A 20,741-nucleotide genomic window follows, 5' to 3' on the forward strand; every position below is an offset into this window, starting at 1 on the left:
GTGTGCTCGATGGAGCTGAGCTGAGTGGGTTCCTCCTTGCTGAGGTCTAGGCTATCTTGCAAAATTCGACTTAAAAATGATGAATAAAATCGTGTGGGCCTATTCGTGAATTCAAAAAAGTTTATTTTGTTTATAATCACGTACAGAATAAAGTCGTAGTATGACGTCATTTTGGGAACGACCTTAGCCTCACACGTGATTGGAGCAGAGTATTATGGGATGCTACATATATTATCTCACCTATTCGCCATTTTGAACTTCGCGATCGTTGCAACTTTTGGCGCTTTACCGGTGTACCAAAATAGTGTCAACACCCCGTTCAACCTCAATTGATGAAGTCAGAGAGAGTCCATTAACCCAGGATAAACTTCAATGATGAAACTTTAATTCTGTGTTGGTATCTTTATCCAAAATCATATGATAAGGTGTGCATTGTCGCTTAGAAGTGATCACTTCCGAACTGGAAAACTGAATTACCGAGTGTAGTTGCATGCATGGTGTAACTGTCGTAGATGTTCGTAAACGCGAGGATTCAATGGGGAAACCGTAAACGACGCAACACGCACTCCCTCACGTAAACATTGCCAAAACTTTACACAGACCCTTCATTGAATCACGAATTTCTCTTGATTGTAAGTATACAGAGGCAGAGTTGATGTACAGCTGTGTTTTAAATGTTCTCATAAAGGAGTTGGGGCCTTTCAGAGGATTCCCTGATTTGTAAATTGTGAAATAAAACTGTTTTCTGTCGTAACTTGTCAACATTTTTTTTTACTTGGCCTACTGTTTGTGCAGTTAGTGTGTTGTGTCATGTGCTGAGCGGGGCGTGTAGTTTACCGGTGCAGTGCATGTTCATCCACGGGGGTGAACCGGCCAAGGAAGCTGTCATGCTATGGTGGCGATGCACTGCTCTGATATTTAAAAAAAATATATTACTTATTAGTGAAATAGGTCACATCACCTGACTCTAATACTTGGCTGAGTTTGAAATGGAGAGTCTTGTGGGGCATTTCACTGAGTATGGAACTGAATTTGTTAATTTTTGGTCACAGTGACATTTGCCATTTCTTTGCTGTGCTGCGTGAGCCCCGAATTCATGCCCACTTTTTTTTTTTGAAAAGAGGGTGGGGGGATATGGTTGGGATGGGGCCACGTTCCTCCTTTTGCAATTTGCGCTATTGTTTGAAGCAGCTTATCCTCACAATATTAATTATTGGCAAAACACATTTTTAGAAAGACGATACAATTAAGAATGCCCCTTTTCAAAATGGGTCTCAAGCTCAGAATAACTTTTTATTTAATAAAATACAAAACTGACAGTTTTTCAGAACTCATTGGCTAAGTTTTTTTATAACAAAATGTCTGTGTCAACAGTCAAGCATGAGTGAGTAGGCATTGTTCTATGCATTTAAAGTTATTTTTCCAAATTAAACAAGGCCAAGGGTTATTCTTGAACTAAATTGTGTCAGTGAAAAAGCCAAAGTTGTTGCAATGCCCAGTTGCCAAATCCACCTGACCAAGTGAATATTCAGCCAGGTTTCCTCATTATTCTGAGGTTATTGTCAGGTTTTGCTAGGTTAATTTTCAACAGAAAAAAATTCTAAATTTATAACTGAAAAAAAAAATGAATAGCCAACAAGAGAGGATTCAATTGAGCAATGTACCATAACCCCAGTACAGTGTATTGTCCTAGCTGGACCCTTTTACCACCAGATAATAAGCAATTGATAGAAAAATTGTGTGCCCTATAAAGCTTTTGTAACTTAAAATTTATATACCTCCACTTTATGATTTTTCCCCATTGACTACTGGGCATATTACCAGCCCAAAATATTTTTCATCAAAGTTCATCAAAATCTATTCTTTGAATTCAGGTGTACATTTAAAAATGTTTCAAAATATCAAATATAAAAAAAGGGCCTTGGGCAAGTACATTCATGAAATTACAAACCAGGTCCATAGAGTCAAAGACTTCGAATTTGGAGGTCTGAGAGAGGCGTTATGTAAGAATTTAAGGACGTTTCACAGTTAAAATTAAATCCATGTCATTCTCACCAAGTATAGTCAATAAAAATAACCTTGCATAGTTGGTCCATAGATTATTTTCAGCTAATGGCTTCGTAAAACAACACATCAAGCTTTCTGTTAGAGTGCAGATGACTAGAAAAATGAGCTGATACCTGTACCTGATTACTCACCTGTTCACTATTGTGATGTTAATGCGCATGGAATTAAAAATGCGCAGATAGGGATGCGCACAAACATTACTGGGGAACGTAAAGGTCTAAATGGAGCTGGTTAATTCAGACGGCTCTATTACGTACTTGTTCGTCATTGAACTTGTTCTACGGCATTTGCTCTGGCGACAATTGCTCTGCTGTGAATTCCACAAACTATTGGAATAACCAACTTCAACCCTGGATTTAACACTATACCCTATCCTAAACCCTGACATAACACCCTATTGTAACCCTATACAAAATGTTTCTGAAGACAAAATTACATCCAGAGCAAATGTCATGTCTCCATTTGAACCAGTTTGAATCAGATATGAGTCTGAAATAAACAGCCAATGGAATTTGAAGTTTAACAATGGTTCTGACAGGAACACCACAACGTAGATTGCCTTCCTAGCTCCAAAACCAGGGATTAAAAAAAAAATCTAATTTTGGGGGCTGTTTCATCTGCAACATTGGATAAGCTTTAACATTCCAATGAATGGGGATTTTCCAGGGTTCTTTTTGAGTATCCAGTTCTTTGTCTTACAAAGAGTTGCAATCGATCCGATCAACCACAACTATGAACGGCCAGCAATACAACATCTACTGTAAACTGCATGTTAAAAAAAACCAAAATATTATTTTTACACATTCATTGTTTTCTTGGAAATTCTGTGTGCTTCTCTTTATTCACAGAGAATATTTTGCACATTCCCTGTAGTAGAAATTATGTCATTGATGGATTTCCATATAGATAAGGTTGATTGGGTCAATCGTAACTCTTTGTAAGATGGGGCCCAGGGGTCAATTGAGCATTTTTGAGCCCCATGTTGTTTTTTTTTTCTCCTGTCCTCCAAAACCTATTAGATTAGTGCAAAATATGATCTAAATGGGTTATTGATAGCACAACACCTAGCGATATTCCTCCCAGGTCCAGATTCGTGATGAGTTTTGTGTAATATGCCGATGTGTATGTATAACCCCCAACACCAAAAAGACTATGCTGAACTTGAAATCACCCATATCTTGAGAGTTGATATGTGTACCTCGCTCAATCTATTCATGCAAGTTTCGATGTCTTATTTTGATTGGAGGTTGGAGGAAGGACATTTTGCTTTGATAAACTGTAAATACCCCTACCCCTTCCCATGAAGAGGGGGTTAAATTCTATCGATTCAAACTATGTATACTTATATTGATGTTGTAGTTTGATATTTAACTTCACTTATTGTCAAATATGGCGAAGTTTTGGTTTACCATTGACAGACAATGTGATTCATGTGTGTTTGTGATTTCTTACTCTAGCCCCATCTATTGCTAAGACTCTGTCAGGAAGAAAGTATAGTCTTAATCAAGGGCACTCTTAATCAATGGATCTTTTTTTTAGTCCAAAGGTAGAAAATTCATCAAGCCATCAACCATATCCACTGGGCACTGTACTTACATTAAAAAAAATTGAGAAAATTATTTTATGGAATTATATAGTATCAATAAATGCAAATGCCTTTTTAGCTTTTGCCTCCCTTGACCCAGGGAAAGGAGTGCTGTGTGTACTGTATGTTTGGAGTGTGACATTTGTGTTGTTGATAACAGGTTGGTCGTCAAGCAGTCATTTCCTTATTTGGATGCCCTCTTTGGTAGAAATGTGCTGATACATACAAGTTCCTCAAAAGTATACCATTTCATCTTGGAAATTATGAACTTACATTTATCCTTTCTATGTCGATTATCTTTTTTTTTTGTAAGAAAGAGTCTGAAAATGTAGACTAATAAAAGAGTGATGTCAAGGGAAGTTGCAAATTGGGCCTTCCCCTTCTGGAATTAAGAGGTGCACTGCCTTTCTCCCAGTCATTGGAAAGTCTTGGTACAGAAACCTTGCCAGTATTGGTAGGCTAATGATTAAAGACTCTTAAAGGTCAAGTCCACCTCAGAAAAATGTTGATTTGAATCAATAGAGAAAGATCAGACAAGCGCAATGCTGAAAATTTCATCAAAAGGATGTAAAATAAGAAAGTTATGAAATTTCAAAGTTTCATTTATTTTTAACAAAATAGTTATATGAACGAGCCAGTTACATCCAAATGAGAGAGTCGATGATGTCACTCACTATTTCTTTTGTTTTTTATTGTTTGAATTATACAATAATTCAATTTTTACGAATTTGATGATTAGGACCTCCTTGCCTGAAGCACAAAATGTTAAAATAATGGAATTCCACGTGTTCAGGGAGGAATGAAACTTCATTTCACATGACAATGACGAGAAAATCAAAATATATCATATTTCTTATAATAAAATACAAAAGAAATAGTGAGTGAGTGACGTCATCAGTTCCCTCATTTGCATACCGACTGAGATGTGCATATAACTGTTTTGTGAAAAGAAGTGAAACTTTAAAATGTCACAACTTTCTTATTTTACATCCGATTTTGATGAAATTTTCAGTGTTATGCTTGTTGAATTTTTCTCTTTTTATTCAAATCAAGTTTTTGTTGGGGTGGACTTGTCCTTTAAATTTAGTAAAGTTTAATTTCCTAACCAGTGTAGCAGGAAAAAATTATGCGTTTTCATGTTTTGGGGCTTTTTTTAACAACATACTGCTTAAATCTGGTACATTCGATAAGCTTTGTTGTGAATGGGGATTTTCCAGTGCTATTTTTGTTAATTCCAGGGCTCTTTTCATCATTTTGGGAGTAATATCGCCCCAAGCCCCATCTCATATTCTCCCTGCATTTGGTTTGTAGCATTTTTTATGCATTCATACAAATCTTAATCCCAGAAACGGGGACAATGATTTTATGTTTCAAGAAATCATGAATTACGATCCAGCTTTGTTAAAAAACAGGAATTTTGCTCTCTTGTGCACATTGTACACACACTAGAAAAGTATTATTTTTTCAGGTTGATGCTTACACTTGTGCCGGCAAAAGGTGGCAATGTACGTGTACTTTAAAACACTAATATAAAATGGATAGAGATCCTAATCAAATGATTGGCGGTGGGTCGGCTACACTTGCTAGCTCAAATGTTAAATTTCTCAGTCACTTCATTGTTGCACCCAGGGTGCTACATAACTTTTTAGAAGCACTTGCCCAGTCAGGCAAGTAAAATTTTAAATAGTTGGAATATACTTGCCCAAAAATCTATTTTACTTGCCTGGAAAAAAAATATTGAAAAAAAGTTTTACCTCTCCAAAAGAGTTTTGCAGTTTGATAAACCTTCTTTTTCAAAGTGATTTTATCTTCCTTGCCATGACCACAATTAGGGTTAATATATCACATCGATCCTAATTTTAGCCATTCTACTGTGAGAATTTTGCTTGCCCAATTCGGGTAAGTAGTTTTGGTCTTTACTTCAAAACACTTGCCAGACTCTAACTTTTACTTGCCCTGGGCAATCAGGCAAGTGCTTATGTAGCACCCTGGTTGCACCTTAAGATCAAATAGTGTAACAAAACCTAAAAGGTGTAATTTACTAATTTTCTAATCGGCTCCATAAACACAAAGGGTTGTGATGAATTGCAAATTTAAAAGTACCACACTGATTGGTTCGTGATCAGTATTTTAAACCAAATGCGCGTGTAACATTGATATTGATTGGTCAGTTCATTATCGATTGATCGCTAATCTTTGTGCTACGGAGCCCAGATGTTGTCTTTGCCCGACATGGCAAGTGAATAGAATAATTTTTGTAGATGTCTCCATGACATTGCATATGGAACCGCTGCTCAATATGTCACAAATTCAAAACCAAAGAGATTGATGATTATCATATTATGGATTGGATTTTCATAAAACTTTGAATATTTATTTCTATCTTTCCCTTTAAAAACCCATCCTATCATGACAGTGAGCTTCCCATTTAAAATGTGACATGAAAAAGTGATGGATGTGGTAGGGTGTCATGAGTAACACGTGAATGTTCGGTACTTGGGGTTTACAGAGTAATACCTGTTTAAATGATTCCCTCATATTTTCACTGAGTCATCAATTTTTTTGTTCCGGAAATGGAAGAGGGGGGAAAGGTAGAGAAAATGTTAATGTGCAAGATCCATGTACATTGTGTGTTAATGTATCTTTTATTCTCATATATGATGAATGTACGTTCAATTTACTTTAAAAGTTTTATGTATGTGCATTCAGATTCTTTTATAGTTTTGTTTTGTCAACTTCTGTGCCCCACTCCGCTAGAAAAAGCATGCAAGTTTACAGGTGTATAGGCAAATACATAGACTTTCAATTCAAGTTTGCTGTAGTCTGTTGTCCTTTCACTATCCTACATGTTTCCTTATTGGCCCGAATTCACAAAGGTGGTTTTGAAAACCCGTGGTTGAATCCATGGTTTATGCACATTTCCTGTATAAATTATGCTTAATGTAGCGCGTATCGGGCGCGTGTATAAAAAAATGTCCAATGCTGCTGCGCACTTTTGTCACAGTGCGCCAAATTGATGCCTGTTACCATGGTTAGATGCTATTTTATTCACGAGTCCACTGTTTTGAATTAATGAGTCCACTCTTCAAACGGTTGACTCATGAATGAAATAAAAAAAACGTATCTAACCATGGTGACAGGCGTCAATTTGGCGCACTGTGACAAAAGCAGGCATCAGCAATGGAATTTTTTATACACGCGCCCAATACGCGCTAAATTATGTGTAATTTACACAGGAAATCTGCATAAACCATGGATTCAACCGTGGGTTTTCAAAACCACCTTTGTGAATTCGGGCCAATGTGTTCACAAATATAGTGCATTCTTTCTACAACATACATGTAGTCTCGATATTCTATGAAAGCCTTGCTATAACTGTTGTTTCATTCTGTATGCTGTCTTCTTACCTTCTCTGTTACCTGTCATTTTTCTTCATCTCCCATTTTTCTTCATTTCCCAAATCTACTCCTGCCTGCACGCTTTATCTCCGGCTTCCTGTTCATTGCACTTCCGTAGGACCTGTCCTGTCTGTGTGTAGCGTTCCATACCCAGGGCTGTAACTCGCTGCCAGCCCGTGGCAGTGGAAATATATTTGCAGTCAAGCATTTGCAATGATGTGAGTATTTATGATTGTCTTGTCTTGGAGCAATGAATGAATGAATGAAAAATGACTTTTGATCTTGACACGCATTTCATGCATTATGCTGTTTCTTGCACATGATGAAGGTGATTTTGCCGAGTCTGGTCACTCTGGAGTATTTTGGTTTTGTTTATTTGACCTTTGTTATTCTAACATTACACAAAGCTTTGCTTCATCTTTAGTTGGGTGATCGGCATTCACGTTTATTTCTTTCAAGTTTTAATGTTTGTTCAACAAAATTATGCACCATTTTTTAGTACATTGTCAGTGTGATTTGAGGCATCAAAATCAATGTAATGGAGGCAAGAGGCTCATAATGTTTTCAGTAACTCGTGAGTTATTGGTCCGCACCTTAAACAGGCTGCACCACACAATAAGAATTGCAATCAGTAACTATATAGCAGAGCCGTGCTACTTTTACGTTTGCCCATGGCATGCTGGCCTGGTGCTTATAAAAGCAGCACCAAAATAGCCCAGGATTGGCGTAGACTATTTTAGACCACGCCGTTGAAAAACTAAAAATTTTACCTTAGGCTGGGCCTGGTCCGGATCAGCGTGTTACTGAAAGCGGTATAAATGTGCCTTAATTTATCAACAACACTTGAAAACTATCAAATTTGTTGATAAAGCTTACTGCATTTGAAAATGATAATGCAAAATAATCTACTAAAAGTTGGGCAGACACATTACTGACATCAATCAACAACATTCTTATCGATGCATGTAGTTCTTTGTGACAAATGCCAGGAATCAAGACACTATAATGGAAATTATGAATTTCCTTGCAAATGTGGACCCTTTCTGAGACTGGAAATGTACCATTCATGTTTATTAGCACTACACTTTAGTTTTTGCGATTTGTTCGAATGTGTCATTCCAACACTGAAAAAAATAGCTGAGCTTGTTTGCATTATTCTGAGTTATTTTAGACATTCTTTGAAAATATTTTATTGGACAAACATGGCACTATTGCACTTAATTTCTTGCAGGCCATTCTATCCCATTGTTTTCAAACTTTATTCATGTACATTAAAAAAATAAATGCAGTTATACATTTGTTCATTTATTCATGTATTTTTATTTTTTCCTTCAATTCTGTGTTTTGATTTCACAATCAAGTTGGCAAGATACATTCTGTTTTAACATAAACTGTACCTCACTTTCAGGCACTGAAAATTTAACTAAATTCAATTAATATTACATGTATTTATATAATGCTGTGGCTGTGTGCCTTGATTTTGATCATGCTTAGCTGTTGAGATTATTCATCACTAACTAGTTCCAAATTTTGTGTATTTTTTATTATGAATTCAATCTGTTTTTGTTGATCATATATGCATGGGCATTGGCAGTACACTGTTTGAATAGTGAATGGCTTTTTGCTTCCATGAGCATGAAAATAAAAGGGTTTTCTGGTTTAATCCTGGGGTAAAGAATATTGGTTATTAATGTAGCACTCAGTAGCATCAAGATTTCAGTTTTGCAGGGAAAAAGATGCTGTATTCATTTCTTCCTTACTAACATACATGTAATGCTGAATAAAAGTTTACAATAATTTTGAGTTGAGTCTGAAATGGTTTTTAATCTCCATGTACTAGACCTGTTGGTGAAATTGTGGTATGCATAATAGAATTTAGGTTTTTTTTTGTACAGCCCAAAGTTCATAGGTTTTTATCTTGATCTGTCATTACTGAAACATTGTCTCTATGAAATAGGTAAACTCAGTGAGCTTGGTTATTTGTTTTAGAGCAAAGTTGAGACTTCCCCTACAGTTTTTAAAAATTGACGCCAGGGAAAAAGAAATAGAGAATTCTCCTGGCATTAGTCTATCTAACATGATTCATGTGTGTCAACGTGAGCCTTGGTATCGATGCGATGGCTGCACAGATTAAGCAACGGAAATAGGCCTTTAGTGTGGCGGAAACTATGAGCCAGCAACTCTGTCAGATGCATGAGCGACGTGCACCTCAAATGATCTCCAGTCTTTGATTTCTCGCTGTACCACTCGAAGAGCCAAAAATAGAATCTTGTTCTTGTGTATACGGGGATAGATGGGTAGGTGCTCTGTTTGGTGGCAAAATGCTGTGCAATGCTACACCAATTATGGTCCAAAGTGCGAATCATTTCATCACTTGAATATGGAGAGTATTTGTTGTGGGAAGTGTTTTAAAGTGGGTAGTACATTGTACATGTAAATTGTAGATGGAAATGAATTGTATCATTTGCAAATGATGGGGTTGTAAATGATTGATATGCTTTATAGAAGTTCATGAAATTATTCCAAAGAAATTCTGCATGAAGTGCTTGAAGTCACTCCACGTACATGTACATGCCATCTGTGGTATATCACATTGTGAACAGCCAACAGGAATGTATTTGACATGGAAAAGACGTGGAACCATGCATTGAAGGCCTACATATACAATGTACACTGTATTAAAGAAAAGCATTTTTGAGCTAACTTTACAGAAGGAATTTCTTTAGCATTCTTGTGCGGAAACTTCTTTTGCAAGGGAAAATACCCAGCAATTTACTGTAGATGCCGACATCAGAGCCAACTGAAAAGATTTTCAAATTTGTTCATGTATCTGTGTTGACACTGGGGTTTTTCTGTGACATGTAAACACCATTGTACATATGTGTGAACTTCTGTAACCTTTGTGGTGATACGTGTAACCTATATCAGCAATGTACGTACATCAATGCAGTCGAGTTGCCCTATGGACGTTGCATTGTGTTGTCAACGGTCCCTTGAATGTCATGTCAACATACACGATGTGATGGCATGCTGGACCTATAGAAAACAACAGGGACGGATTACACTGCGCTGTCCATGCTGAATATACATGTTTACTCTGTGCATCAATGCATGATATTTTCTTGGCATTCTCTTCCTCTTTCTATTTATGTCACTGTTTATGGTTGTAAATGACTATTTGACATACATTCCTCTTTACTCAGTTCAAGAAACATGTACATGTACAAGGAATATTGGTGTACATAAATCACTGTTTGTTTATATGGGAAGTGAAAGAAAAGTTCACCATGCCAGATTTTCATAGTTGAAATACCTTTATGATTATTTTTGACCACATTTAGTGCATTTCGTTTTGCCCCATTGTCCATTATATTTGTACTGTGCTGAAATTTGTATTCTTACAATACATTAATTTACGTATGCATTGTGAGATGCAACTTATCTACAAATTGTAGATTGCTGTAGGCTATGTGGGGTAAGGGTTATTGTTTGTATGAATTTGATTTGACAAATTTTGTCCTTGTCAGGGGAGCATTTCATGAATCTATTGTTATAAGCCACTGAAATCCTTGCATCTGATTGGCTCAGAGCAAACTTGCATGTGAATTTCAGTGACAAGATGCTTCGTGAAATGCTTTCCAGATGGAAGAACGTGAACATGTAGTGATGTCACTCAGGGAAAATGGGCCATAGTAATTAGTATATCCAAAAATAACTGATGAGCCTCGCAACCATGATCAAACTAGATAGCATGATTGCATCACTGTTCAATCTCACCTACTTGTTGTCGCGGAGTGTCTGTCATGTTGCCATGGTGATTTGACACATGCCTTGCACTTGAGACGATCTGTTGCTCACAGCACAGGAAGGTGTGGGATGGATAAAGAGGAAGAGGATTGGGACTTGTGAAATTGGTTTTAATGCGTCCCTATAATGACATCCTCATTGGCCACTTTTGGTGCTTCCCAGTTTATAGTTCCTGTGGCGACTAGTTGTCTGTCCTTTTTTAAGGATACTTCCATTTTTATAGGATGAAGGCCAACATGTATTTGTAGCCTTCATTCAAGCCTTATCCTTAAATCAGGTCCTAACCTTAAGCATGTGTAGGCATTGTACATGTACATATAAATGTAGATCGGTGGATACCAGAATAATTTTAAAGACCTCACAAAAAGTTTTACATTGATTTTGTTGATTATATTTGATCTCATTTTGAGATTGTTTAATACCAAAGCTGGAGTTTGTGTCTCAAGGGGGGTGTTTCACAAAGATTGAAGTGTGACTAAGAGTCTCACTAAAATTCCCTGATTGCGTGTGGTAGAAAAGAAAGCACCTCATTGGTCAAATCATGGTAATAGGACACGTGCTACTGCGTAAGATTGTATGGAACATGTTCGTGTCAGCTTTTAAGCGCGACTCTACATGTAAGTCACACTTAACTCTTTGTGAAAGACCACTAGTTGCCTTACAATGTATAACTTGCCTTAAATATCTCTCAAGCTGTTTCGTGCCCTGTAACATAAAGCTTTAATAGGTAATGTACATGTAGGAGTTTCAAAGTAAAGACTACAGTACATGTAGGCTTCAAATTCAACTGCATGACTAATACGTGTAGGTAGTAGAACCACGGAGTGAGCTCGATAAGTTTTATACACTGTCATCATGGTATGGTAGTCATTCCCGTTGCTATTGAGGTCGCAAGGTTTCGATTATTCTTTGATAATGTGCTCTATCTGCTTGTATTGTGAACCATTTGAGCGTTGCTGATAACTAAGTCATTTTTGCCGAAAAGGAAAATGAAACGCCCTTGAGGACACGATTGTAAACAATAGAAAAGAATTGTCTCCAATGTCCCATCAAGGTTGTTGTCTTGTCTACATGAAATACCTGTACGTTGCTGCATCAGATTGTTACAGCGATGATGTGCCAAGTTTATTCGCTAGGGTCCAGTTCATTATTATGCTAGCCTAGCTACATGTTGATGTTTACACATTGGTACAGTTGTATATGCGCTGTCTACAGTATATTCAGGATATAACTTGTCGAGCAGGAAACACGTTTGAATTGTTTTGTGGATCTCTGTGATGCGTCATACTGAATCTATATTAGACCTTGGATTTTTTTTAGAGGAATATATTCATGTATAGGTCATTGAGAATGTAAGTATTGGAGGATGATTATAGTGATTAAAGTGATATACATGTATGCTGGGGGGGGGGGGAATTCATGGATGTGCATGCTAATTTGCCTCAGATAATGTATGTCCCCACAAGAAAGAGCCCTTGAAATTTCCATGTGGTTCAGTATTGAACAAAAATTTGCTCGGTGAGCCATAAATTAGCCACCAAAAGTTTACCTCTCAAAAGACGTGTATTTGTCAGATGTGCTTGAATACCAGGTTTCTGGCATAGATAACTTTTCTTGACATGAAAAAGAGGTGTATGTACATGTAAAGGTGATTTTCAAATGCTCTAATAAAATGATTGCCCTCTTTTACCATGGACCTTCTTGCACTGAGTCGGTTTCTGACCCAAAAGAATCTTTTGGCCCTGATAATCTTTGCTTTAAATTCTTGCAGCCAATACCCACAAGAGTAGCTCGGGTGCTATCGCAACCCAGCGCTATTCAATACTAGTAATGCATGCACAATCACAACACATAACATTCATACATGTATACTGGTAGAAGTCCATTGATGATGTGTGCGCATGGCATGTGAATATCCTGCATCTAATGAAATAAGTTGGCCACATTCAAAGAAGATTGAATGAATCAATATCAACTGAAAAAAATAATTGTTTATCAGCCATGTTGCCGTCATAATGTTAGGCTAGAAATTCTTATACAGATATCTAATGACAGCTTTAGTTTGTACATGTACATGTAATTCTTGTCTGACCTTGAAGTTTTCAAAATTGATAACAGTAGCTGGAAACAGTGGCTCTGATTCGAATCACTTTTTGTTTGGTTAAGCCGCTCATACAAACTTACTTTCAGCTTTATGACGCACCAACCTATTCTCTTAAATTAAGTAACTGTTGTACATGTAGTTATGCATGACTTAATGCACAGCTGACCATGGGTGCCATTCGCTTTGATTCCCTCAGGCCTACATGTATTTTGAAATCCCATCTTTGTGGATTAAAGGTCTTCTAGTATAAAATTTGATGAGAGGAAATTCACCCCCACAAAAAAGTTATCTCATTAAGCATAAGGACAGGGGCCCATTTCATAAAGCGTTACAACTGTTGTAACTTTGCCACTTTGGCAATTACCATGGTAACAGGGCTCAGCAGCCAATCAAAATGAAGGATACCATGGTAGTTGCCATAATGGCAAAGTTACAAGAGTTGCAACTCTTTATGAAACAGACCCCGAGTCACTAGTTGTGTGCACTGCAAAGTTGTTTGTATGTTACAAATAGCTTTTATGAAGCACTATCCTGGATAATGTTACTTAATTCAAGAGTTCAGAAAATAAAGCTGTAAGTTAGGAAGGACTTCACAAACAAAGGACCGATGGTCTTTTCCTTGGAACTACATGGAGTTCAACCCTAATGAAAATTTGGGGTCTTTCATTCACCACAAGAAATGGTCAATAGTTTGTCTTCAGTCATTTGTAACTTCCGAACAGTGTTATGAAACGTCCACCTGAATCATAAAGATTAAAATTGCATTGTGACAACAGTGGCCTGTTGCAGAAAGAGTTGCAATCAATCGCAACTCTAAAAAATCATGCGCAACTTGATTTTCAACCAATCAACAGCGCGCAATTGGGACTTGCAATTGACTTGCGTTTAAACGCAACTCTTTCTGCAACGTACCCCTGGACACATATTCTAAATCTTCATATTTGTTTATTTGGTAGGAAGTCTAAATTTTTGTTCATTACATGCATGTTATCTTGCTGATATAATACTTGACAAGGTTGCTTTTTTTTCTTCTGTAGAAACGAGTATACATGTAAATAAGCACTGTGCAAGTACAAACATAGTAGGGAATAATAATTCATATATTGCGTATCATCAGTTAACTGCTACCCATGTCTTTTGTGTATCATTAAACTTTTGGTACACAATCTTTCTAAATGGAATAAAGCTGCTAATCTACATGTACATGTATGAATATTAACTTAAAAACTTTTCTATTCATCGTTGAATCATTTTCATAATGATGTTATATTTGATAACCCTCAAGCACAAGATATTTTCTTATACTGGAGTGCTTGCGCATAATTTATTATTTTCATACCCCAAGTGCAATGATGCTGTTGATGACGTACATGTATACTACAAACTTTCTCTTTAAACTATCTGTATTGAAGTTGGGTAACCATTATAAAGGAAGGGGAATTCCCATCTCGTACATTGGATTTATTATTGATAATGTGTACGTGTATAATGTATGTACTGTATATTGAATAGGAGCTTTGCAGTGCATGCCAGTGGATAAAAAGAAGGTACAAACTTCAAGTTCAAGTCAATATTTTTTTTAATGATAATTGATTAGACATGTATAAAAGGAGCATTCCTTTCTCTAAACTTTACATTTCCCCCCTCTCTATGGTCACTTGTAAAAATGTCAATGTTGTGAACTATCACTATCGCAATCTGCATTGATTTTTGGCAACCATTAAAAGGAAGGGGAATTCCCATATTCTGCAATAGAATTTGTGATCATTGATTATGTGCATATGAGTGTTACTATTGACACTGTTCCAAGTAATACTCAAGCTGCTTGTGGTTTTGGGAAATCTCATGCCCCTCATCAAGTCTTGTCAATCTTCATGGATGTCAAGGCTTGAGTCCATGCAATCGATATCTGCCTTGTTATAAAAGGGAAAGAAATAGGTATTGGACGACAAGATATGAACTCTTCATTATCTTTTCTTTCTGACAGGCATGCTGCCTCGGACACCTTCGCCATGTTTTGGAGGTTTGGTATGCCGACGACGTCACATATTGACACGTTGCTAGAAAAAGAGGTAAGAGCCACACTCCACATTTCCTTTATGGTGGCCATACGGCTAGTCGAAAACAGCCATTTTAACATTTTTTTTGTACCAGCTACATATAGGTGGTTTGAATAAAATGAATAAAACTGTTTTTGACTTGCCGTACGGCCGCAATAGAGCAAATGTGACCAACGTTTTAACAAAGAAAAGAATATACTACTGTAGGGAAATGTTCATAGCAGGATAAGTAAAGTTGAATGAAGAGAACTAAAAGTTTTTATGAAAAGGTCAAAATATTTTTGTTTAAGGGGAGGGGGCTACTACAATGTATTTTTCACAGCCCACTGCCAAGATCTTCAACACTGGATACGCTTTGTCATTGTAGTGAAAGACAATTTTACAGGGATTTAAAAAAAATATATTTTCCAGGGTCCCGTTACACAAAGGATTGCAATTGATGGTACGCTTGATTGTCACGATTGATTGTACATTGTTGTCAATGGAATCGTAGAAAAATGTACGATCATTGCTAAGCTTTTTGTTACAGGCCCCAGGTGTCAGAGCATTTCAGGGGTGAAATTGCTTGGATCTCCTTGTGATTTTTCCCCTTTACAAGGTCAAGTTGGTATTATTCATCATTCATCCATGGTGTTGAAAATAGCAACTATTTTGATAAGCAGGATTTGAAAAGGTTTTTGAGCCATGGCAACAAAGTCTTCAAAAATGTAAATATTGCTTGATTGTCACATGTTTGCTACAGAAATTCAATAATCTGGATTGAAAAATAAGTTACAGTTAAACTAGTTACACACAATCCAGAATGACCAAAGATTTTGTGTTATTACCAGTGGCATAGAAACATTGGGAGGTTTGGAATCAGTTTCATTGGTGTGACTGTTACAATCAAGGAGGAAATGCATGAATGATTGCCGTAAACCATCTTGAAATATGTATGTTTACATGCCTCCACGATAAACTTCCTTCCAGGGGCCCTGTCATAAAGCTGTTCGTAAGTTAAAGTGATTGTTTAACATTGGTTTGACTTTAAAAAAATCTGAGCTAGAAGGTCACACTTGTCACCTGTGTCTGTGATATGTTCCAAAAATGAAGCCTAGAAAAAATTGCGTTCGAAAATGATTATTTAGTGCTTCAAAAATTGAAATATAAAGTGACCGGAAATACCATCTTAATTTCATCCCATACACTTATGTGTACTATTTAGGTGTCTATAAGACGCCTATTTACAAAATAGGGGTTTGCCTTGTAGTTTTAGCTTTTAATTCTCAATAATGGTTGTTTTCAGGGTTTATTAGTTCTAATACATGAACTTGTACACATGTTTCATCTTGGTTTGAGAATTTTTTAAATCGGCTGCTCACAAAGTTAAACAATACCTTTAAGAGAGCGACTTTAAGAAGACTGGTGAACCTTGCTCGCTTAATCCATCGCCAATGAATTTACCATTTTCCACAAGAAAGGATCACCAGTCGTTCTTAAAGTTGCTCGTAACTTTATACAAACAACGAACAGCTTTGTGAAACACCCACCTGAACACACAGGAAATCTAGTCATTGTTTAAACAGCCAATTATCAACTGGTTTTCCCAGTGTGTACTGGCAATGTTATTTTGTTTACATGGAGACCTGGTCTGGTACACTTTCATTCACATCAGAAACTGCAAACTGGCTCAAGGACCGGATTTTGTTTTGGTATGGAAATCCGGATCTGTGCGTGTCTTTACAATGTTTCCTGCAATGCTAGAGTAATATGAAATGAAAAACAATACAATGTAATACCATGTTTAGTCTATTAACACTGGTATACCTATTTGAACTCCACTACCAAGCCATCAATCATCCAACAGTGTGTCTGTATGAAGGTTTCGTAATTGTGAATTGAAAGCCAAATGTGCTGTTGGTAACTTAATCCTCCTTTTCAGGTCACTTTTATACAGGAAAAATATACATGGGGCTGGGGGCATTTAGCCCCCGAAATGTAAATAAAAAAACCCCTTGAAACCAAAAAGTGGAAGCACTGGAAACCCATTCATCGCAATGTTAAGGTCTCCAATGTTGCAGATTAATGCAGTTGTGAAAAGAAGCCCCCGAAAAAATTGTTTTGCTTGTTGTGACTGGAAGGGAGGGGGGGGGGGGTGTAAATATTTTACCCAAATTTTCCAGTACATTTACATGTACACTTATTATTGTTGGTATTTTGGCTCAGTATCTGCTTGACATTCTCCAGATCTTAACTTGTTGGAGACCATGCAGTGTACTTGTGTGCCAGGTCAAAATGAATCACTTCCTCCACTTTCCCTCCAGAAATTCATAGAACCTGACTCATGATGGAAGAACAACCTGACACCCCTTATGAAATTTGTCTTTCTGTATTCTTTAAGAAGTAATTATGAAGTGATTGCAGTAGTCTTTGCTGAATTTAAACCTGGTGGGAAAAATAAGGTCTGGAGTGCATCCAGTTGCCTGTTACAGAAAAAAAAATCCCATCAATCGGAAGTGTGCATTTCGGACTTGCATTTGATTTTATCAGTTGCATCTGTCGTCATGGGTTTAAGTGCAGCTCTTTTTGCTATGGGGGGGGGGTGCCATCAAAGTTGTCAGCACTGACAAAATGGTCAGTGCTAACTGTTTCAGTGAAATCCTTGGTTTTTATTGGCTAAGAAGGACCTGCCTCTGACTGTTGCGATGGCAACTGTCGGAGAATGACAACTTGTCAGTGCTGACCACTTTCGTGAAACGGACCCCAGGGGAGTGTTTCATCAACATTTATGTCCGACAAGTTGTCAGATCTGACTTGTCCCGATTCTGATTGGCTGAGAGGTACGGTTGCTGTGGTAATGGTCGGATAAAAAAGGACTTGTCGGATAAAATCCTTTCATGAAACGCTCCCCTGATCTGTATTGTATGCTGTGAAATTGGGTTTAATATTGGGTAGTAGTGAAGTCAATGGAAAAGTAAATGAAAGAGATTATGGAAAGCAACTATTAGATCAATAATGCATTGCACCAAGGAGATCTAATTACGTCTACATTCATTTGTAGTCGAGGGCAATGCCCTCATTTTCTTCATAATTTTGAAGCATTAGGCGAAGTAAGCGATGTATTCATACTGTCTTCGGCACTTATCACATGGCTTCATTTACTCTGTTCTGTCTACAAGGTTATTTGATCCATCGGGATCTGGTTGAGGGGATATCTACGTAAGTGTAGTGATTTCCATGCACAAATCTGGCAGGGGAAGACATGCATGCAGTCATATCCTGGCAGAAAGTGGCTCTAAACAGAGCTCGGCCCAGTTTAGTGCTAGTCTGCCGGCCAGACCCTCTGGTCCAGGGGTGCCCCAGGGAAGCGTGCTTCCTACCATGTTTATCATCATGTAATGTTGGATTTGGTCAAATTGATACTTGATATTTTTATGAAAGTTTGTCAGATTTTCTCTCCACTACATTGCTTCATGCACAGAAATATATCCTCTTTTTCTGTAACACATTCTTTTCAAATCGGATTTTGGTGGCCACCAGAGACAATTTTTTTTACTATTGAGTATAGACAGGTGTCCCCTAACTAGTGTCCCTCAAGACAAGTTTTAACTGTATCAAGTGAATTATGAAAGCAAATATGAGTTCTACATTTATGTGATCACTCTTCATGTGGTATTTTGTTTCAGGATGTCACTTTAACAGAAGTACTAGAGGAAGACGATGTATTACAGGAATGTAAAGGACAGAACAGGAAACTTATAGACTTGTAAGTTCATTTCAAAGCAATACAACGTAGTTAAGTCACACATCGAGGAGTGCATGTATGTTTATACTATCATTCTGCTCTGTTACAATGTGATGCAGTGAAATGTGGGGCCTGTTAAATAAAAGTTATTAAATAATAACATGCACAATTTCTAAAGCAAGCTTATTACAAGCCAGTCACAGGGCTCGAATTAAGAATTTAAAGGGGCAAGGCCATTTTTTAAAAGGGCACTTAAGGAAAGGGAAGGCAGTTTTCACTTTATGGGACATCCAAGGCCACCAAAAAAAGGGCATCAATAATAAATGCACTTTTCAATGGGGCACATGCACTGGATTACCGCTGGGCACCAAGGCCACAGCAAAAAAGGGCAGTTATTTTGGCCTTAAGTCTACAAATATTTGAAAGGGCATCAAGGCCATTTCTGAGGGCATCTAATACCCCTTTCATAAACCCAATTAAAATGAATTAGGCGGCTAATAGCAGCATAATTTGGTCGTAAAATTGGAGGAGGACAAGAGTTATCCGCATTACTCTGATGCTGCTATTATCTGCATAATAGCGGCATCGGGATAAGATTTTGAGTTTATGAACGCATTTCCAAATAATGCGGATAATTGCCATGGTGCGGTCACAAGGTCACCCTTTTCCAACACAACTGCATCGGAGGGGGCGTGTCCAGTTGTCATGGCGATTATCCGCCTTTTTCAGGACGGGCGCTCGTAAAAATAATGCGGCTTATTTTCGGAGTTTATGAACGCAATTTTTATTGAATTATCCGCATTACTCTTAGGCGGCTAATTGGAGGATAGGTTTATGAAAAGGGTATAAGGCCATGGCCTTGGATGGCCTTGGATTAATTCGAGCCCTGCAGTCAAATCAAATGATATCAGTAGCTTTAGACAGTAATTAAATAATAATTCATTATTGTAACAAGTTTTATGAAATGGGAACCTGAGTAGAAAGACCAGGGGCCCGTTTCATAAAGGACTTGCAACTGTTGTAACTTTGCCGTTATGGCAACTACCATGGTAATCTTGATTATGATTGGCTGCTGAGCCCTGTTACCATGGTAGTTGCTATTATGGCAAAGTTCCAAGTCCTTTATGAAACGGGCCCAGTCCAGGGAGAGAAAAAGTGGCCTTTCTGAGCAGGATGTCGAAAGACAGATTCTTTCCTGTAATTGTATGGGATTTATACAATCAAGGCAAACTTGAGCCCCTACTTACAAAGAGTTGCTATCGATCTGGAGCCCGTTGCAGAAATAGTTGCTATCAATTGCAACTCTAAAAATCATGTGCACCTTCATTTTCAACCAATCAACAGCGCTCATTTGGTACTTGCGATTGATTTTGAGTCATTTGCGTTTAAACACAACTCTTTCTGCAATGGACCCCAGATCAACTAAAACTGGAAAGCTAGCAACACTCGCACCTCACGTGACTGTTCAAAATGTTTTCTAGATTTTACATACTCATTCATTCATTGCTGTCTTGACAATTCAGAGTGCATCTTCTTTGGTTGCAAAGGATGTTTTGCAAATTTTCAGTAGGAAAAACTTTGACAATGATGGATTTTCATATGAATGTGTTTGAGGTTGATGGAATCAATCACAGCTCTTTGCAAGACAGGGCCTTGATATGTGGGCTTTATGGGTGGCTCTTCTATACATGGCGTTAGCTGAAGCAGGGCGGTGTTTCATAGAGATGTTTGTGAGTTAGGGCAGCTTTGATAGCGACTGATGATCCTTTCTTGCACACTAAATAATCGCCACTGAACTTTTCATGGTGAATAACATTTTCCACAAGAAAGGATCACCAGACGTTCTTAAAGAAACTCTTGACAGCTTTATGAAATGGCTTCCAGGTGTGACTGCCGAAATTAAATCTGCATGACGATGATTTTGGTCTATCGAGAATTCTTGATTTTGTAACAATATGAGCTTCATCTTGATCATAATCATGTGTGATTCATATCC

General features: G+C 37.5%; 1 protein-coding gene across 4 annotated transcripts in view; it reads left to right on the top strand.

Moving 5' to 3' along the window:
- The first annotated feature begins 233 nt into the window (after nt 1-233).
- LOC121405704 (serine/threonine-protein phosphatase 6 regulatory subunit 3-like) overlaps nt 234-20,741 on the top strand; it is a 55,366-nt gene continuing 34,858 nt past the window's right edge. For 3 of the 4 annotated variants that reach the window (XM_041596624.1, XM_041596625.1, XM_041596627.1), the window contains exons 1-4: nt 234-632; nt 7,169-7,268; nt 14,949-15,033; nt 18,687-18,766. In XM_041596624.1, the coding sequence (XP_041452558.1) occupies nt 7,264-7,268; nt 14,949-15,033; nt 18,687-18,766 (170 nt within the window). In that variant the 5' untranslated portion in view covers nt 234-632; nt 7,169-7,263. The remainder of the gene's footprint in view (nt 633-7,168; nt 7,269-14,948; nt 15,034-18,686; nt 18,767-20,741) is intronic. The other variant, XM_041596626.1, reaches the window with a different exon arrangement.

Source organism: Lytechinus variegatus, chromosome 19 (genome assembly GCF_018143015.1).
Source record: "Lytechinus variegatus isolate NC3 chromosome 19, Lvar_3.0, whole genome shotgun sequence".
Lineage (NCBI taxonomy): Eukaryota > Metazoa > Echinodermata > Echinoidea > Temnopleuroida > Toxopneustidae > Lytechinus > Lytechinus variegatus.